The following is a 21,155-nucleotide window of genomic DNA, read 5'->3' on the forward strand; positions in this document are numbered from 1 at the left end:
TTTTCACTCAGATGTTAGAACATGTTGCCACTTGACTGAATTGCTGAGTCAAAGTGCTGCCCTCTCAAACCAGCAAGTAAGGGCAGTGTTAGGAAGAACAGTAAAAGAGAGGTCACACATGGCAGTAGTAAAAGACATGGGAATGTTAGAAATGCCCCCCCCCCCCCCCCGCTGTTTTAGCCCCTTACTCTGACAGTGTTTGTTGATTGTTGATAGCATTCTTTAAAATCAGATTGATCTTGCATAAGACATGTTTTTACCCTGGTCTCTTTCCTGGTGATAGTCACTGTCAGGGACAAAAAGTGCCTGATTGTGTTCTGTTTGTCATGTAGGTGGGAGGGAAAGGAGGAGGGTGAGCTGAGTGAACTGAAGCAGTGCTTTTTACAGCTCTATTGTTCTACTATCAGAGAGCAATTATACTCCAACTTCCATCAACCTCTCCACCTCAGACAGCACAGCCTCCTCATGCCAGTGCTTCCCCACATGCTTAACCTTAGCCATGCAACCCAGGTGGGGTGGGAGGGAGGTCGGGAAAGGGGCGACTGGCAATCCCTTCTTCTGCCCTCTAATAGATTCACTGCTTTGCTTTTTCACAGCTAATCCTTTAGTCAAATGGGGCGTTTCTGGCTTTTCTAGATGTTTCCTTTCCAGCTCTAGGAAACCAGCAATGTAAGTGAACTTATATTGGGTACTATGCTAATGGATTCCATGGCATTATTACATTGTTGTCTGTAAGTGTTCTGTGACTGGAATCAGTATGAGGTTTTTAATCTCATTCAGTACTTCATGTTCATTTCTTCAGGTCTCTACACTGCAAGCTTAATCTACATTCTTAAATGTCAATGGGTTTGTTAATTTTTTTAAGCTGTATTTATTTGGCAATTCTGACCATCTGTTTATAGATTACAATCTACTGGCAATGTACCTAATAAAAATTTAAATTCTAAACATTTGAAAATTTGCAGAGCATGTCTCTTTGCCTTTAGTTAATTACAAAAACTGAAACCACAGTTGCCACAAACATGTTCCCAGTGGAGAAAGCCCTCTCTACTTTTACAACCTTCAAGTCATATGGTGGTTATTTGGGTGAGATGAAGGTGGTGAGAGAACTTTGTTGGGAAACTTAGAGTGACATAGCAAGTATTAGTTACAGTATTAGTTAGACTGAACCTCTACTCCTGAACTTACATATGGGAACAGTGTTAGCAAGATAACAGGCTTCTGAATGCAAGTTTAGCTAGGAAGACAACAGAGAAAATAAAAAAGATAGTTTAATGGAGAAACTTCAAAGCAGTATACCATGGATGGTGACTTTGAAAACAACATCTGCTGATGTGAACTTGGCAGAAATTTGTGAGTAATTGTGGGTGACTCATTGCAGGAAGAGGAGTCTTGCAATTTTTGAGGTGAACAGGCAGAGGGGAGAGTAGTGATGGTGGTCATCTAGGGCCTAGTGTTTGTGTCCTGTATGTGAAAATGACTTGTCCCCTGCTAAATTTTGCAGCTACATCATTCACATGAATTATTGCATTATTTCCACCAGAAAAACCTAAAAACATAAACAACCCAGTTTTTTGGAGTGTTTGTTCTCAATCTGAGCTGATTGTCCTAGGGTAGGAGGTAAGTGGGTGGTGGGCACATTACATCACTGTTTTTTTTTTTTTTTTTTTTGGATTATACATAGCTCCCTTTCACCCCTACTGCTGGAGATGTTGTCATTCTGATGTACCTACTCCTATTAAAAGAACTTGCATGAATTGACACGTGAAGAGGTTTGCTTGTGTATAAGTTGAAAAATTGTTTGGATCATTCTCATTCTCTGTACCTGTCCACTGGAAATCTCTGTTCCCAAACAAATAATGTGCATCTAAAGAAACTCTTCCTCATTTCCAAAATGTCATTAAAATTTTCACAGTAGGTTTAAATTTCTTCTTGATAATGAAGTCTTGACTGTTTGAGGGGACACTGCCCTTGTTAGAGTTATTTTCTTCTTCTCTAAGAATTCAGTTATTGTCGGTAATGTATTCTTAGGCAGAGTTTGAAAGTCACTTTCTCTGAGAAGCCAACGTGCCCACGGTTGGGAATTTTTACCAGTCAGTCATTGAAGGCAGGCAGGCTTTGGGGTTATCTGAAGCATAGCACCCCAGTCTACTGGGATCTAAGCTCTTGAGACTGTTCTAGAGTACTCTTTTGATGGCTATGGCTATTGGCTAATTTTAAGTCTGTTATGGAGTGTAGAGAGTTGGGGAGACACTTAAAAGGAAAGAACCTTTAGACAATATCTCCTCCAGATCTTTTAAAGAAGACAGCTCTCAGAATGAGAGGCTTTTCTGGCAAAGGCTAGCTCTTTGCTTCAGAAGTGAAGCGGGGACCTCTAGCTTTGTTTTTACTGGGCCAACCTCTACCTCCCTGTTAGCTGCTTCGTAGTATATGTCATTCTTCACATCCACAGTCTTAGACATGATGTATTATTTCTTTCTATTCACATCAGCTTCGGGATGACCATGTAACATAAAATGGAAGATTATGGACAAGACTTCAGTGTGAAAATGTAGACATGTGTGTCAGAGCACTGTGTGAGTGGCTCTCAGTGCAGAGACACTTTCAAAAACTCAGTGTTATTTCTGACTTAGTCCTTTAAAGCCTCTGAATAAAGCATCTACACTTTCTTTGTTTTGCAGAGTTTCTGTATTATGCTAGGAAAAACAACTGAAAATAATTTTTAAGAAAGTACCAATATGGAGGTTGTATGATAGCCCTCTTAATTCTCTAATGTAAGAAGTTTTAATTCTTAATTTCTTTTTTTTTAAGATTTATTTATTTATGCTACAGAACTGGGGTACAGGCCAGAGGTGCAGGGGTAGTAAGAGGATTCACCAGGAACAGAACAGGCAGATCAACGAAGTACACTGCTGAGGGGGGCAGCGGGCGGGTCAGGAGAGGTCTGCCGCGCCATCTGGGTCACCTCCAGGGCTGGGGATTGAATTCGCACTGAAGAGGTTACAGATAGCTTATAGTGCTCACCAGGGAGGGCCCAGTTCTTAATTTCTTAAGCAGGTACACCTGTGGAAAGATACTCTTTCCAGAGCAAAAGTGCTTTTCCTTTCATTCTGAACATTGGATAGCTTTCTGTGATAGTTTTGCCAATCTATATGATATGTTCTCTCTCTTTTAAAATGTTATTAAGCCAGAAGCAGAAAATAAACATTAACTCATGGTATATATGGACACTCCATGTTACATGATCAGAAAGCCAGTGTAGGTTGCATATACATAATTTTCCTTACTTTTTTTTTTGAAAGTACATTCTAAAATGACATTTATGAGAATGTCTCATAAAGTGTTTCACCAGTCCCCCCAATCAGGTCTGGATTTTCTTTTACCTTTTGGTTTCTAGACTTACTAACTAAACTAGTTCTTTTCCTTAGGTCACACCCCCTAACCTTCCTGTTGTCGTAGCTGTGGGCTTGCCCACTGGGGCCAGTGCTTTACACTGATTCATTTGGAACACCCCTTTAAAATAGCTCAAGTGTTGGGGAAGCAGGACTGATGTCCACTTACAGTATGCGAGCCCTTGAAGAGTCAGGTGCCAACTGATGTTGCTTCTGAACGATTAGGAAATAAGCAGGCGTAACTTCTGTGGTTAATGCTGAAGGTTACCTTAATGTCCAAGCACCTCAGTTTCATGATTAAGGTACAATCTTTGTAATCAGTAATCCCTAAATTTCTATATCCCTGTACATTCTTCTCTCCAACTCTAGATCAGTATTAATCTGCTGCTTTAACATCTTCACCTGGTCTGCTATCTCTCAATCAACATAGGTTAAAAACTGATCTTCCTACCACACCAGTTCTATGGACAGACTTCCCCATCTGAAATAGAAACTTAAACCTTTCAGTTGCTTTGGCAAAAACTTGAATTTATCCTACTGTCTTTGAGGTACTTCAGGCATTCTGTCAACAAATTTTGTTGGCACTTCCTTTAAAATATATCGAGAACCCAGCTACTTCACATCACACTGTTCCTACCTCTGCTACTACTACTCGGCTCTCCTGCTGCACTACTCTCCTAAATAGCTTCCCTCTTTCATCTTTGACCCAGATAGACTGTTCACGACTTGCAGCTAAAGTGATCCTTTGAAAACCTGAGTTGATCGACTCTCTTCTACAGTGCTTCCCTGTTTCCCTGAGGGTAAAAGCCGAAGTCCTTACTGTGGCCTCCCAGGCCCACGTGACCTGCACTCCCCTCTCCCCAACCCAGCCCTGGTCTCAGTTCCGGAAACACACATACTGGCCTTTGCCACCGTTCTTCCATTACGGCCTTCTCTTGCTTCCTGGTCCCAGTTCGGTTCTCAATATTCATCAGCTGGCCCTGAGCACACAAGTTGGATCAGTCTGTCACCGTCACCCCATATTGCTGCCCTTTTTCTTTTTTCCATAGTTTGTTTTATCTCCTAATGTACCACATCCTTTACACATTGCTGTGTTTATTGTCCCTCCCCCACACCACCTTTCCCATTAGACTCTTAAGCTCTGTTGAGGACAGGGGTCTTTGTTTTCTTCATTGATGTATTTATTCCAAGTGCCTAGAATAGTGGTTGGTTCATAACGGGCATGCAAAAATATTTGGTGAATGAATTCGTGGATTACATTTAAAAAATGAATTATCCTTTTAGAAATGGATCAGGAACGGAAAAGGTGTGAAGAGAAATGTAGCAATAGGTAGTACTTATATTCTTGATATAGCTACAAGCATAATTCTTTTTTTTTTTTTTAGATTTATTTATTCATACACAACTGGGGTACAGGCCAGAGATGCGGAGGGTGAGAGGATTCACCAGGGACAGAGTGGGGAGCAGAACAGGCAGATCGATGAAGTACACTGCTGAGGGGAGCAGCGGGAGGGCCAGGAGAGGTCTGCCACGCCATGTGGATCTCCTCCCGGGCAGGCGGGAATCGAACTCATGCTGAAGTGGCTTAGGTCTTTCAGTGCAGTGCTTTAACCTGCTGCGCCACCAGGGAGGGCCTTAATTCTTTAAAATTTATTAATTTTATTTGTGTTTAATTTACATGCCATAAATCCACCCATTATAGTTGTATAAATTAATGATTTTTAAAGCAAATTTCTTGAGTATCAGTATTCTCTTCAACAAGTTCTCCCCTGTCCATTATACTTATCTCCTCCATGATACTTTGACTTTATTTTTTGACTCTCAAATCTCAAAGATTCACCCAGCAGAACTAACATAACCACAGGCTTAGGAAACTGTAAGTTACCCATTGCTTACTGTGGGAAGTGGTATTGGATACTAGTGAAAGGGGCTGGAGAGTCAGACTAACTGCACTCTTATGTATGCCTGCCACTTACCATGTTACCTAAATTATTTTTTGCCTCACTCTTCATCTGTTAAATGAAGATAATAATAGTAATTAGCTCACAGAGTTGTTATGAAGATGAAACAAATAATGAAAGAAAAATACTTAGCACAGTGGCCGTCATAAAGTAAATACTCAGTACATTTAGCTGACATTATTACTTTCTCTCTTATGTGATAAATAGTTTTGCAAGTAGAAAGCAAAATTTATATCAGGTTCTAAGTCTCTGAAGTTTGTGTAAAATCTGATCCTCTTCTTGTCTTGGTTTGTAAATAATGTATGACTATAGTAGATTGTGAAAGCAATCTTCTCTCCATGAGAGAAGATCATTTGAAGGTATCTGCTAAGCCACTTTCACTGAATTTTCTATGCTCATCTTTGACAGAACTTTGACATCTGGTAGGTAATGACCCACTTTTTTGGTTAAAATCATAGTGGGCATCAGAAAATATTCTCAATTGTGTCTCTTCTTATATTGAGATCATGTAACCCTTCCTCCAAATGGATGGGGATGGGCGCATCACTGTATCTCTCCAGACTGAACTAAGTTTTCTTTATTAAGGACTTTTTCTGTTTTCTCCCCACCCCCCCTTTTTATGTACAGATGCACAAAGCAGGGTCATCAGAAACCTCTCGATTCAAAAGATGATAATACTGAAAAACACTGCCCAGTGACAGTGAATCCTTGGCATATGAAGAAAGCTTTTAAAGTCATGAATGAATTAAGAAGGTATGATCACATTAATATTTATGTAACCACGGGTCTCTTCCTTTTGTTTTTTATTTAAAATTGAATATATCCCCTTTCCATCCTCCCTCCCCCCATTACTTCTTTGCTTGATATGAAGGCCATTCTGCAAGGTGTTTAGAAGAAGGTATGAATGGTAAGTTAGGCCACTCTGCCCAGTGTGGTGGCCACTCGCCACCTGTGACTAGCCATGTGGAGGTTATAAGTGGAAGCTACAAAATGGATTTCCAAGACTTATCACCAAAAAAGCTTTAATATATTTTCAGTTTAATTAATAATATATTAATTTTATTTTAATCAGCACCTGTAAAGTTTTATGAATACATTTTAATGCATTTAATTTAATTTTCTTATATATGAATACATTTAAAAATACTGATTACCTTTTGAAATGATGATATATTTATCACTGGGGTTGAATAGAGTATGTTATTGAAACTAGTTTCACTTGTTTTGATGTTTCACTATGCTTGCTAGAAAATTGTGACTTTGCCTTTCTATTGGACAACACTAGTTTATGTTTTCAAACTTCTCAACTCATAGAATATGGAAAGAAAACTTAAGAGAGAAATATAACTCTTTGGTGGTGATAGTTGTAGTTTTGAGTAGAGCTTTGCCATTGCTAAGGTAGTTCTCAAGTATGTGAGACTTACTACATGAAAAGTATTTGAAAATGAATATCTTCATTTTTAATTGAAAGATTAATGCATGTATTGCTGGTGTTGGCTTTATTTTCTTTCTATTTTGTTGAAGACATGTATTCTCCCCCCATAATTCACTTTGTGAAAATACTCTACATGTATTTGAAAGCTTGGACTAACAAGAAGGGAATGACAAACTTTTTCATAACTTCTATGCTCTGTCTTCCTCAAAAGCCTACCCTTTAGGCCCATCATTTGTTTGTGTCTTTATTTAAACTAAAGATTCAATAAATACTCACCAGCTGGGTGCTGGGCATACACTGGGAGTGAAACCAAATATGGGACCAAGGCTGGTGCAGGACACCAGATTAATCCAAGAGTCAGTCACACATGATAACTCACAGTAAATCTTAATGGCAGTCAGCACTACAAAGGGTGGCCACCTGGTGCTGTGAAGGTGACTAGCGTTGGTTAGGGAGGCTTCCTGAGAAGAGAGAAGTACTTGTGCTGAGATCTGAAATGGAAAATAGAGACCAGGTGAAGTCAGACCTGGAATGGTAGTGAGCAGGTCTTGGGCCTCACCACTGGCCTTCTTGGAGGACCTGAGGGTTTGCTGACAGCCAGGAGATGGCCTTCAGGTCAGGAGAGGAGGCTGAGTGGGGAGTGAGGGTGCGTTTGGTGCCTTGGGTTTTAACTTTGGTCTTTATCTGGAGTTGTCAGGGAGGAAGCTATTGGCAAGTTTTAAGCAGAGATATGACATGATCAGCTTTATATTTTAAAGAGAACACACTACTTAGGGGTTGGAGAGTAGATTGTACAGGGATGAGAGAACAATAAACTGCATGTTGGATATTTGATTTACTTCCTAGCCCTGATCTCACAACATTTTCAGTAAGTGGGTGTTCATTTATTCGTGGGGGAGAATGTATAGCCAGTATAATCCTGCCAGTCTGGTGGAAACAGCGGGGTGGGGAGGACGCCGGTTCAGTTTTTAATCCCCTCGCAACAGTAGTTATTAGAATGTAAAATGCAGTGGTTACTAAGTGGAACAGACAGGAAAAGGAAGAAAGAGTCTGGTTATTTTAAGTCTGAGATCTTTAATGGCTTTTCTTTGTCTTTGAAAAGTCTAGACAGACTGACTTCCAATAAGCCTGTTCACATGTTCTGCCCCATTCCTGTGGGGTGTCTAACTCGGGCCTTTCTTGGGGGCTGGGCGTGGGTCTGTGGTGACACAGGCAGGACTCCCTAGACTGCAGGGAGGGGGGACACTTGGAACTCCTTTCCCTCAAGCTTATGGCCCAGGTTTGGGGACAAACTGGCCAATGGCCTGTCATTTTGCTTCTTTATACCTTAGCCCTAAAGTAGAAGGAGTGGATGGGCTGGAGTTTGAGATGTTGCCGCTCTGACATTCTGAGCTTCTGAGACCTTGTTTTCCTCAACTGCTCTTTTCATGGGGTACCCCTTGATTTACCCTGGGGTACTTGGCTGTAGCCCTAATTAATGTCTGTGGCTTGGGGTGTGAACTGTATAGCTTTGAAATAGTACCTTTGTTGCATTGCATCACTGCCAGGAGGTAGCATGTCACTAGGCTGGTCCTTGTGCTGATTTTCAGAAGAATGGCCTTTGGGTGGCTGGCGAGCATCCATAAGCAGGTTTGCTGTAGTGAAGCCACCAGCCAATAGTGTTTTAAAAAATATGAACTGTCTGCGAAGTTCTTCAGAATCATTTTTTGTTTGCTTTATGAGGTTTTATTTTTAATGCGATTCTGTTTTTTCTTATCCTTATAGCCAATTTGAGTTAAAAAAAAAAAAATCTGAAGACGTCTGTTTCTTGTCCAGCTGAAAGTCATTTAGTTTCCTGTCCTTGCATCAGCTTCCTGCTGCCAGAAAAGGGCAGTTGAGAGTGTTTTCCTGACTTCTGGGAAGGGAGAACTTCCTTGTTCTCACCACCCTGCTCTTGGACTCACCTCTCTAGTACACTAGAACATTTTTATGACATTTTAGCTGATCAAAGTGTAATTGTAGGAATAGAAGTCACTTTTCATCTAACTGTAGTCAGTGTAAGGTGTGATGGGGTAGGGATGGGAGAACAAGAGTTTAAGGTTTAAGTTATATATTTTAACTTGTTTATGTAAGAGGAATGTGACACTTTCTTTAAACTTTTTTTTTTATTGTTGTTTTTAGATAATAGGCCCAGGTAGAGCTGTTTCCCAGCCCAATCTTAAACTTGAACAGCTTAAAATTATTTGTCACTTCTAAACAATATTCAATAAGCATTTGTAAGCACCTGGTTCTCCTTAGAAATCAGCTACATGCCCAAAAGGGCTCCATGGGGCCAAAAAAACAATTTCAGACTTGGCCCATGCTTTTGGAGTGTCCAAGGTCTGCAGGAAATGTGCAGAGAAAGGATGAGGTAGAAGGTTATGTATAAGATGTGGAAACTGGAAAGGATTCTCACAGAAATCCTTGCCAGCAGAGGTGGTTGCAGCTCGGTCTTTAGTGCGGTAGGATTCACACAAAGCTTGGGAGAGGTAAGACAGCTTCTGGCTAGTTCCAGAGGCCAGCGAGGGGACAGAGTATGCTGGGTTAGGAGCCATGAGTTCACGCTGGTGAGTCTGTGCATGTGAGGTCAGGAAGTGAAAGAAAGATGGAACTGTGGCAGGTTTCAGTAGTATGATGAATTTGGATTAATCCTGTGGGCAGTGGGAATCAGTGCAGGTTTTTGAGAAAGGAGATAGTATAGTGAGATTCATGATGTTGGAGGAACAATCTGGCAGTGTTGTAAAAGGTCTAGTTCTGCAACACTCTGCTAGTGGGAAAATCAGCCCTTTAAATTTCCCACGCATGGGTTGGCAGGGGGAGGAGTTTTTCAAAACATTAACATTTTTGGAGTCCAACCAGTAGATCTTTACATAGTGCTTATTTTGTGCTGTATTGGGTCCGTGGAGGAGACAAGCATATGAAGTCCCAGACACAAATTTTAAGAAGAATTAAGAAATTGTGAACTTCTTGAGACAATCAAAAAATTCAAATTACAGTGAGGAATGAAGGTTTAGAAGGAAGATAATTTGACCCTTAAGTTATATTTTGGAGTTGAAAGTTTTTACTAAGGATAAATTATATGAAACAATTCAGATATTCACCTGTACATCAGACAGAAGCCATAAATATTTAATTGTTCCATTACAATAGCAGTTTTTTCTTCAGTGGCACTTGCTGTATTTCCCCCCTGAACTTTTAGACAGCAAACTCAGCTCTATGCTAGGTGTAAATTAGTTTGTGCCTCTATGAAAATTTTGAATTACTGCTCTTTGGTTTTTTGTACTTTGTTGCTTAGATGGAAAGTGAATTAAACAAACTTAATGATTCTGCCATTCTCATAGTTTTCTATCACTGTTTTTAATAGAAATTTTAGTAAATAACATAGGATGTGAATTTTTGAAAAATCACTCCTCTGTGTGTGTGTGTGTGTATTTTTCTCCCCCTGTTGTAAAACATTGTCAGGTTCTTTTCATGTTGTACTGGAATAAGAAGATAGAACCTTCCTGAAGGATGAAGCATTTGAGAAGTACCCCCAAATCAAGCAGACTTGTTTATTTAAGTTCATTTAGAGGCCTTTTCAAGTTTACAGTCTCTTTTAAGTGGTTAACTACACTTTAGCACGTGTGATTGATTTCTCCTTAAGTGGCGTTTATTGAGCATGGACAGAAATACTAGACATTCCATAAAGTGGGAAGGATGGATAGTAGTAAATGAATTTACTAGCCTAGTCTCTGCTCCCTCATCTCCATTGCTGAACTCCCACTGTGTGATTCTGTGCCGCTTCAGACTTCACCTTCCGAGTCTCCTCTTAAATCAGAAATGAGGCAATCTCACTGAGGTAAAAAACAAAACAAAAAACAGAGTCATGAGGAAGCTTCCTTTGAACATACTTAGTTTTCACCGTATTTGCATTTTGCACCATGTACAAATCATCAGGCATTTCATCCGCACGCTCAGAAACTTGCCTCTGGTGCTGTTTGCCCTCTGAAGCCCTTTAACTTCCTCATTCTCTAATGTATCCTCTTCCGACCGTCTTTACTCTGTCTCTAATAATGTCTTTCATTTCACTTCAACTATTTTTTTTTTTTTTCATTTTCTAAACTGTGTTTTCCTTCAAGCCCCTCAGATCTGGAGATGTTACCTTCCCTTCCCTGCAGACATTCAGTAACATGCCTTCCTCAATGACTTCTTATGACTGTTTTGTTATCTTCACTCTCATTTTGCTGTCTCAATTCTATTGGAAAGGAATGATAGATTCTCTATTCTGGGACCCTTTATTACTCGTAGCTATTGCTATAACTTTCCAAGTTGACTGTCACTGCTTCCTGCTTAAAATCGTGGTAGGTGCAGATCTGTTGAGAGGGCTGTGCTATTTTTCAGGACTCCTAACTGTGGTGGTGCATTTTACTAAGTTCAACATCTAGGTTTCCCCTATACTTAACAGAGATTCAATTCAAACTACCGTGATTTTAAGAAGACAAGGAAGACAGCAGTGACACTTGTCATGGAGGGCTAGTCAGCAGTGCTGTCAGTTACAGGAGGCTTAGTTAAATATGACTAATTTAAGTCAGCAATCAGGAAGCCTTTCACCTTTAGAACAGCTTGGCTCCCACCCTCCTTCCCTCCTGCGGGGGAGCTAACATGCAGTGACGCAGGCCTAATGAACACCCCTGGCTCACCCCAGCTTCCTGACCAGTTTTTAATTTTCTCAGCTTCTGAACTTCTTTTGCCTTCCTTGAACTTCTTTGTCCTTCTGTTCCCTGCATGACTTTGCATGCATTCCTGGGGTGTAGTGGACTCTGGCTCATGGTGCAAGCTACCAGCCTGGCATCTTTTTTGTTATTGTGATTCTGCTTCACGTTGCAGGAAGCATCTACAGATTTCTCTGGCACTTGAGGATGAAAGACAGACAGGTTGGCATTAATCTCCCCACCACCCGTACTTCCAGTAGAAAATAAATTCTTATTTATGGGACTACTAGTTATTTTGATATCTCAGAGCCTGATGGCAACCTTGACTTGGAGGAGACATAGACGCAATAGAGATAGGTGTTTCTAGTCTTAGGAACTCATTCCTATTCCATCAGAACACCGGAGAGTGTACTGGTATGAGCAGGTCTGCTTCATTCTTTTTCACAGCAGTCCTGGGAAGGACCTGTTTGCATGAAGTTTCACTTAGGAGATGGTGAATGGTTCTTTTTCCCACACCATTTGAGTTCTTCATAAGGCATGTAACTTCTGTTCTTCTCCACATTTGAACTTAGAAGTGACTTTTCAAAGTTTTCCTGTAAGGTATGTATTCCCAGATACCCTGTTCTTGACCATCTTAGTAGGCATGAATTTATTTTGTAATTATCTGTTAGCTTCTGCATTTCCCCTACTCAGCTATAAGCCTCCTGCTGTCATGAACATTATCTTATTGATGATGTTACTTTGGCATAGTGCTTGGTGCCCAGAAGCACTCTGGGTATTTGAAGAATGAGGGAATAAATGCAACTTTTGATAAATAGCAATTGTATTGATTCTGCTATTCTGAAATTTTTTCATTCGACAATTCATTCCTTCCTTAAATTTCAAATAATAGGGACATAAACTCAAAAACTCACCATCCAAAACTGGGTATAGACTGCAAAAACAAGTTTCTCTTACTTTTATTGCCAGTTATTTTCATTTTACCCTCTTCCTTACCCAAAACTCACCTAACCTCTGGTGAATGTGAATATTTGAAAAGAGATGAGGACCAGACTCGGTATACACACAGATTCATTGGATGAAAGATAAAAAGGTTGGTCAGGTATCTCTTGTCTGTGAGTGCTGTTTTAAAATGTGTTATTGCTAGAGACAGATTAAAATATTGAACACCAAAACCAAACATGTCCTCGACTTTCTTATGTGGCCCTTAGGTTCCTTGTGACCTAGTCCAGGAGGTAGCTGTATACGACCTGGGCGGCATTACTAGTTAACATCAGCTATTCAGCCAACAAGGCCAATTTAATTGTGTAAGTGACAATCAGCAGGTGTTATGTTAGGTGGTTTGCATCAGTAGTAATTGTAATTGAAACCGAATGTAATTAATTATGTGATTTTTGAGGTGTTCAAGTGTAATCCCACTTAAGTTCCATCTTGAAACCAGAGCACTGAGGATGACTGACAGAAGGGAAATCCGCATTAAGGTGCACTTGACTCGGGTTGAGTGTGTCTGGTTTCCCTGGTCACCGTAGCCCTGGATGGCCTTGTTCTTGAGAGACTGTGTGACTTTGCTGGATCCCCCTTCATCCCTCCTTCTCTCTCTGTTCTTACCCAGCAGTTCCCCATTGTGCCCTGCTGCTTCAGGTCTCTGCACAGCGGCACATGCTGTTCTCTCTGGAGTTCTCCTCCTCCATCCAGCCACTCTTACTTGTTTTTAGAAGTCAGCTGAAGGTCAGTAGCTGCAGGAAGCCTTTTCTGACCCCAGTCTGCCTCGGATGCTCCCTGTTCCCATGACATCCTTACTATGGTGCTCGCACGTGTTCCTGTAATCCTTGCATTTTCTGTTCCCTCTCCTAGTCTCCTTCAGGGCAGAGATGATCTTGCAGTACTTTGTTTTTACAAGTGAATCAATTTTGTTTTATTTTTTCCTAAGTGTTCTAACTAATGCTAAAACATCACTAAAGTCAGACATTTAATAAATGATTATAGATGTCAGCAATAGTTTATAGTAGATAATACGTTGAAAGTTTAACTGGCATTATTTAATAAGTTATACTTTATATTTCTTGCTTTAGTCAAGTGCTGACAAATCTTAAAACTACAGGTGGCTTTGTGTAATGACTTTGGAGCCAGATTAGGGATTCGGATCCTTGCGTTGCACTAGTGGGGACTTTTGCCTGGTTGTTCATCTTTCACTTTGGCTTCCTCAGCTATACATTTTGGGCTAAAAAATCACAGTCACACATGCATATGCAGGTCAAGCTCTTGCATAGTATGATCCTGACAACTGACTTTCCCATCCTGGTTATTTATAAAGCTAGAATTTGTAGAATTCCAGAGTGGTTTTATAGCCTAAAACTGACTTTGTAAATTTTTGTCGCTGATCTGGTGCAATGCAAGTTAGTGACATTGTGTCACCTATTCTGGCTCTACTGGCCTGATGCCTCATAGGGCGTCGTGAGCCGTCCATGGGCACCGCCCAGGAGCCCTGCTTCTTGCTACAGGGCGTACAGGGAGATCCTGGGGTGTAGTCATCACTGGGGCCACTTACTCCCCCTTAGAGTTGATCTGAGACCAGAGGGCAAATAAATGCCAGTGGATTTTGATGTGACCACCACAGAAACGAGTTTGTATACAGTGTAGGAAAGTGGAAACCATGGTTAAGCTTGTGGGAACATGTTGCTTGTAAGTGCCTAGAACATTGAGGGTGGTAAGCAGCAACACTTACCAGAAATGGAGCAGTGGAGGACAGTGCCAAGGGAGACCCAGGTGGGCTACATGCACAAGAAATTCAGAGCTGGGCTCTATGAGGTGAGCAACAGCTTTTGTTGTTCTTCGCCGGCTTCAGTCACTGTGATTCAGTGGATCTTGACACGCCTACCAGCAAGATGGGGTTTAGAGTTCAAGTCTCTTGCTTATTTGGATATTAGTGTTGTCAGCACTTTTTTTTAAAAAAGAATTAAATATTTATTTGTGCATACAGAACTGGGGTACAGGCCAGAGGCTCAGGGGCGGTGAGAGGCTTCACCAGAGACAAGAGTGGGGAGCAGAAAAGGTAGATGGACGAAGTACACTGCTGAGGGGAGCAGCGGGCGGGTCAGGAGAGGTCTGCCATGCCATGTTGTCACCTCCGGGGCAGGTGGGGGTCGAACTCATGCGGAAGTGGCTTTAGCTTCTCAGTGTTGTGCTTTAACCTGCTGCGCCACCAGGGAGGGCCAGCACTTTTTTTTTTTTTTTTTTAACTGAAAAGGCATTCTGTGACATTCTAAAAAACTGAAGTCTCATCTAGCAGTTTTTACAAAAAATAAAAAGTGCTTATCACATGTTTTTGAATGAATTAAACTAGATAACTTAGAATTAGAGATATAATTATATTTACTAAATAGTGGATTGTTTTCAGGTAACAGATTGTTTTTAAATATTCTGATAACATTCTGGTAATATTCTGATGTCAAGGAATGAGTTCACTACCGTGGTAAAGTGTTTTTATTAGCTTAACTTCAAATGTTTAAATACCTTTTGAACAGCCAGTGCCATTGACTATAATTTTACTTTTGCCTGATGACCCAGCGTAATTATGAATGTACATACATATCTTGGTCCCTTCACCCAATTTAGTATTTTACATGTGTTTTACTTTGTCTTCTTCCTAATGTCAGACAGCCACCTGCCACTTTTATCTGTTGAAATTTTTCCCCTTCTGCCACTACTGTCCCCATAGTTCTCCTACCGCTGTGCCACCCATGCACCATCACTGTACCCCTGTGTTCAGGGGTTTGCCCCTGTGCTCCCCTGGTTTGCCCCCCACCCCCAGCCCCTCCTCCGCTGTCTGCCTCAGTTCTATGGTCAGCTGCTCGTTTTGACTTTTTTTCCTGAGCTTTTGTTTGGTTTCCTATACTCCACGTGTGAGCGAGTCCATCGCTCTTTACCTTTTCCTTCTGGCTGATTTCGGCTAGCGTAATTCCAGCTCCATCCTTGTTGCTGCAGTTGGCTGAACCACTTCCTTGGATGCTGTTGTTAATTCACTGATCGCTCACACATCTTATCAGTGATTTGCTGCCAGTAATTTCCTGTAGGTTGAGGAATCAGTAATCAAGTTTGGAACGATTTCTCTTTTAAATTCGTGGACCTTCTGAACTGAGGGTCCATGACATGTTAGGCTTTGTCACAACTATTTTGTATGTACTTTGCCAGGTATTTTCTGTGTACTTCATGTTTGGGAACCCTGATGGCATTTGTTAATCTCTGCTGCAGAAAAGTGGGCTTTTGCTGTGATATTTTTGAATTGAATATATTATCTGTATTATTAAATTTTTGAATTGAATAACGTTTATTAGTAGTAGTATTAAATTTTTTTTCTGTCCTGTGTACAGTCAAAATTTGCTGTGCGATGTCACAATTGTGGCAGAAGACATGGAAATCTCTGCACATAGAGTGGTACTGGCTGCCTGTAGTCCTTACTTTCACGCCATGTTTACAGGTATGGACTATTTTAGTTTTGGGTATTTTCAGAATGTATATAGAACGAAGCTTTGCTTTCCATGTTTTCTTTGCTTTTAACATTTTACTTTTCTGAAAATTTGTAATTGAATAAAACACTGCTGCTTTGCTCCAAATCCCACATCATTTTTGTTTTTTATTGTTATGTGGTATGTATGTGGATGTTATTAATACACATACAATTTTGTCCTCTGTTTGCTCCCTTTACATTCATATTTACAGATACTGGCCCACTTTGCCTTCTTGTCACTTACAGCTACCGCTTGTGGCACTTTATTACTTTGGCAAAAGTAAAGTCCTTTAAGTATTGTATAAGTGATTTTCATATTTGCTTCATGCAGAGTTTACAGTGAACATAGGGATGTTTACTTAATGTCATTTGATTTGGAAATAGAAAATAGGTGGTTTATTCATTCATAAACTTAGATTTTACTCTGGCATAATTTTAGTACTTAAGGGAAAAAAGTGGTTTACATCTGCCACATCTGAAGTTCTTACCCTCATTCTTAAAATTTAAATACAGAGAGCCCTCCCTGGTGGCACAGTACTAAGAAGTTAAGTCACTTTAGCATGAGTTTGATCCCCACCCCGGAGGTCAGACCTCTCCTGACCCGCCCACTGCTCCTCTCAGCAGTGTTCTTATCTATCTGCCGGTTCTGCTCCCCACTCTGTCTCTGGTGAATCCTCTCACCTCCCCTACACCTCTGGCCTGTACCCTAGTTCTATATGAATAAATAAATAAATCTTTAAAAAAAATTTAAATACAGAGATGAAATTATTAACTCTTCTGTAGTGAGTTTATAATCTTATACTATTAGTAAAACATACAGAAATACTTGCAAATACAAGTGTAGTTATACCAAAAAGCACAACTAACAATGCTATTCAGATTTCAGAAACTATTAAATGCCTAACATTTTGTTAGCTACTCTAGAGCATACAAAAACAGAGTAAGCATTAGAATATTTTTATTACTACATGTTTTTGAGGTTCATCCATGTCAACGCATGTGTCAGTGTACCTTTTTATTACTAAATACCATTGTATGGATCAAACACATTTGAATTTCCTCCAGTTGATGGGCAGTTGGGGTATCTCCAGTTCGCACTGAAGAGTAATACTGCTGTGAACATTAATGCGCAATTCCTTATGTGGACATACATTTTCATATCTCATGGGGTTAGACACCTAGCAATAGAATTGCTGGGTTACATGATAAGTTTATATAGAACTTTTTAAAACCTGCATCATTTTACATTCCTACCAGCATTGTGTATGGGTTCCCTTTTATTTACATCCTTGCCAACTCTTGTTACTCTGTTTTTTTTTTTTTTTAAAGATTTATTTATTTGTACATACAGAACTGGGGTACAGGCCAGAGGCTCAAGGGCAGTGAGAGGCTTCACCAGAGACAGAGCGGGGAGCAGAACAGGCAGATGGACGAAGTACACTGCTGAGGGGAGCAGTGGGCGGGTCAGGAGAGGTCTGCCTCGCCATGTGGTCTCCTCCGGGGCAGGCGGGATTTGAACTCATGCGGAAGTGGCTTTAGCTTCTCAGCGCAGTGCTTTAACCCGCTGCGCCACCAGGGAGGGCCTGTTTTTTTTTTTTTTTTTTAAAGATTTATTTATTTATGCATACAAACGGGTACAGACCAGAGGTGCAGGGGCAATGAGAGGCTTCACCAGAGAGAGAGCAGGGAGCAGAACAGGCTGATCGATGAAGTACACTGCTGAGGGGAGCAGCCCGTGGATCAGGAGAGGTCTGCCGCACCATGTGGGTCACCTCCTTGGCCGGGAATCGAACTCTTGCAAAAGTGTCTTTAGCTTGGTATGTTGTGCTTTAACCCACTGCGCCTTTAGGGAGGGCCCAAATTTAGGAATTTCTAGGTGAGATAGAGTACACATTTTCACTTAAGATTGGACCAGAATCTGAGTCCATTGTTTTCTTGTTCTGGAATCTATTAAACATTATCATAAAAAAATCTCATTAAAAAAATAAATTATACCTGTGCATGCTTCCACACCATTGTGCACTGCGTGTGTTGATATTCTGTCACCCAATGGAGAGTCAGCAGTGTTTGCAGTGATACCTTACTCTTCTTTGGTTTTCCTTTGACTCACCTTTGAAGAAATGAGGAATGTGCAGATGTTCTTTCTTGGCACTTATCTTCAGTCTCCCATAAACTGTAGGTGAAGTTTTCATTCAAATTATATCACCTAAAAATTCTGTTACTCATCATAGTTACAAGTATTTACTTAGAGAAGGGAGGTGAAAAGTAATTCTGTGAGGTAATCACAGACTTTTACTCTGTGAAATCTGGGCCTGTTTAGAACAAGGCTGTGTTGTCGGACTCCTGCTTGAGATGTTTCAAAATTTCCTCAGAAATAGTACTTTAAAAAACTGTTTCTTAACAAAATATATACAAGGCCTATATTTGGGGCCATAGGTTAAATTTTCTAATATCTAGTGGGAAATGTTTGTGCTCTTCTTTTGTGTTTTTTGATGATTTCTTTTGTCATACTGAACATGATTTAGTAAGGTAAATTAGAAGTAGATTATCATTTGAATGATTTGAGGGGTCAAATGTTTCCCAAGTTGTATGTGGTTTTGTGTACATGAAATGCCTGCTTCCATTTGTCAAGGAATGTTCATTGAGCATCTTCTGTGTGCTAGACCATAGAGATTACCGGACAGACAAAGGCCTATTCTTATGATTCTTTTGAGCAGGGGAGGGGAGGTTAGAAAGTAATCACATAAGGAAGTGGTCAGTTTTGATATCAACAACTGTTGTGAAGAAAATGAAATAGGATGTTGCATGTTTCCAACTGTGTGACACAGAAAACTCTACTTCATCTGGTTAAAATAGCAAGGAAATACATTGTCTGGGAGGTAGCTGGGAACTAGGCAAGATCAGATACACAGAATCTTTAGATTTGGAGAATTTCATCAGGATCTGTTACCTTTGTCTCTCCTCTCTGCTAACCTCATTAACCATTTTCTCCTAAGATTAAATGTTCCTCTCCAAATGCCAGTTGCTTCCAAAGTGGACCTAACTTCTTGAGGGAGGGGGGTTGTCTTTTTTCTTTCCCTCTCTTAGAAACTAAGGAACTATTTTCACCTGTTACTTAAATTGAACAAAAACTGGGTGGGGAGTGTAGTTACTTTGGTGATGTAGATTAGTGGTAGAGGTAGGAGCGACAGTGCCTACCATAGAGCATGGCGGCAGGGACTTAGACACCACTTGCCAGAACGATAATACCTGAGTGTCAGTAGATTCTTTGTCATTCAGTAACAAACAAAAAGACAATAATGATTAGAGTAGATGACAGTGGAACTTAGAGAGTAATGTAAGGATTAGTATATTTGTCTTTTCATCTAGTTAAGAGTTTCAGCATAGTCAAAGCTGCTGTATTATACCTTTATGATCTTTCCCCTCAAGTATCTTTATGTGCTAAACAATAAGTAGAATTAGAATCACAGAATTTAATTGAAGTGGATCTTAGGGTTTGTTCTCTAAAACCTGTTCACTTTTTGCTATAGGATAAAGTTCAGAATGATTAAAGTTACTGGTTTGTGCTAGACTTCAAAAGTAGTGATTAAAGGTCTTTGAGATGAAAATGTTTCTGTCCACACATATACCCATAAGCCTTAATGATTTGGGTGATTTCATTTCGTTTCTCAAAAAAAGGTAGAGGTGAGGCAGAAGTAAAAGTGGTTTTAGTTCAGCCTGGGGTGTATAATGGACATTCAGCAACTGTTTCTTGACCAAATGCTTCATTGCTAGAGTACCCATGTACAAGACAATGTTAATGTTATAAATTATGTTAAATAAAGCAGCTGCATTTTAAATTGACCCTTATTTTCCTTTTCATTCTTCCATCCAACCAGAATTAGTGGAGCTCTGCCAGTTAGGCATTATGGGATACAGAAGAGGAAGATGTCATTTCTGTGCTCAGGGAGCTCAGGAGTCACGTAGGAAGAACTAGGTAGAATGTTGATTATGTCAGTGGATTTGCAGGAGGTACCTATGTGTGTGCAGGGTGAGACATGGGCACCAACAGGAAAAGCAGCCAGGACAGGTTCCAGCAGCATCTTGAAGAATGCATGGGGATTAGCCCAGGGAACAAGGGATTGGGGACACAGAGAGGACAGAGCAGCAAAGGCATCGAGGTAGGAAATTGATTGTGTTTATGTGCGTGTGTGTGTGTGTGTGTAGCTACAAAAAGTTCCTTCTTGATGTATTTTAAGGCTGTGAAGGAGGAGAGACAAGCCTGGACAGGAAAGCACGGGTGGGACCTAGAAGGCTTGCATGCCTGGCTTCCTAGTGCCACTGTCGGGTCTGTGCAGTCAGTTTAGAGGCAGGGAAAAAAATGAGAGGTTGGTGTAGTGGTGTTGGTAGCCCCGCTGGCACAAGGGCAGAGAGATGCTGAGGAGGTGAGGAGTGACTCAAACTCTGTCAGAGTTTAATTCTGCAGGCTTTGGTGAATAATGAAATTGGAGAGGTGGTGAAGAAGAGGGAAAAGGCCAGGGTGACTCTCAGAGGAAGTTTTCAGTGACATATGTACAGGTATCTAGTGCAGTTTCGAGTTTTGCATGATCAAAGTATAGACATATAGTACTCTGGAAAGAGACCGTGAAAAGGTAAATATGATACAAGCTGTACTCTGTGGTATCATGGCTGTCTTTTTTTTAAGATTTATTTATTCGTACAGAACTGGGGTACAGGCCGGAGATGCGGAGGGTGAGAGGATTCACCAGAGACAGAGTGGGGAGCAGAACAGGCAGATCGACGAAGTGTGCAGTGCTTTAACTTGCTGCACCACCAGGGAGGGCCCACATGGCTGTCTTTTAAAGTATGTAATCAAAAATAAATTTCACAAAACTACAGTTTAGGGCCCTCCCTGGTGATGCAGCGAGTTAAAGCACAGCCTGGGAAACTAAAGCCACTTCAGCATGAGTTCGATCCCCATCTGCCTGGGAGGTGACCTACATGGCACGGCAGACCTCTCCTGACCAGCCTGCTGCTCGCCTCAGCAGTGTGCTTTATTGATCTGCCTGTTCTGCTCCCTACTCTGTCTTGGTGAATCCTCTCACCATGCCTGCACCTCTGGCCTGTTCTGTATGCATAAAAAAAAAAAAAAACACTACAGTTTAAAGATTT

At 40.7% G+C, this 21,155-nt stretch overlaps 1 protein-coding gene across 1 annotated transcript in view; it reads left to right on the forward strand.

Annotated features, from left to right (window-relative positions):
• Positions 1-652: 652 nt before the first annotated feature.
• Positions 653-21,155, forward strand: part of KLHL2 (kelch-like family member 2) — a 75,811-nt gene continuing 55,308 nt past the window's right edge. The window contains exons 1-3 of the mRNA XM_012724913.1: positions 653-669; positions 5,981-6,106; positions 15,868-15,974. Coding sequence (XP_012580367.1) covers positions 6,069-6,106; positions 15,868-15,974 — 145 coding nt within the window. The 5' untranslated portion in view covers positions 653-669; positions 5,981-6,068. The remainder of the gene's footprint in view (positions 670-5,980; positions 6,107-15,867; positions 15,975-21,155) is intronic.

Source organism: Condylura cristata, unplaced genomic scaffold (genome assembly GCF_000260355.1).
Source record: "Condylura cristata isolate star-nosed mole 26May11 unplaced genomic scaffold, ConCri1.0 scaffold00014, whole genome shotgun sequence".
Classification (NCBI taxonomy): domain Eukaryota; kingdom Metazoa; phylum Chordata; class Mammalia; order Eulipotyphla; family Talpidae; genus Condylura; species Condylura cristata.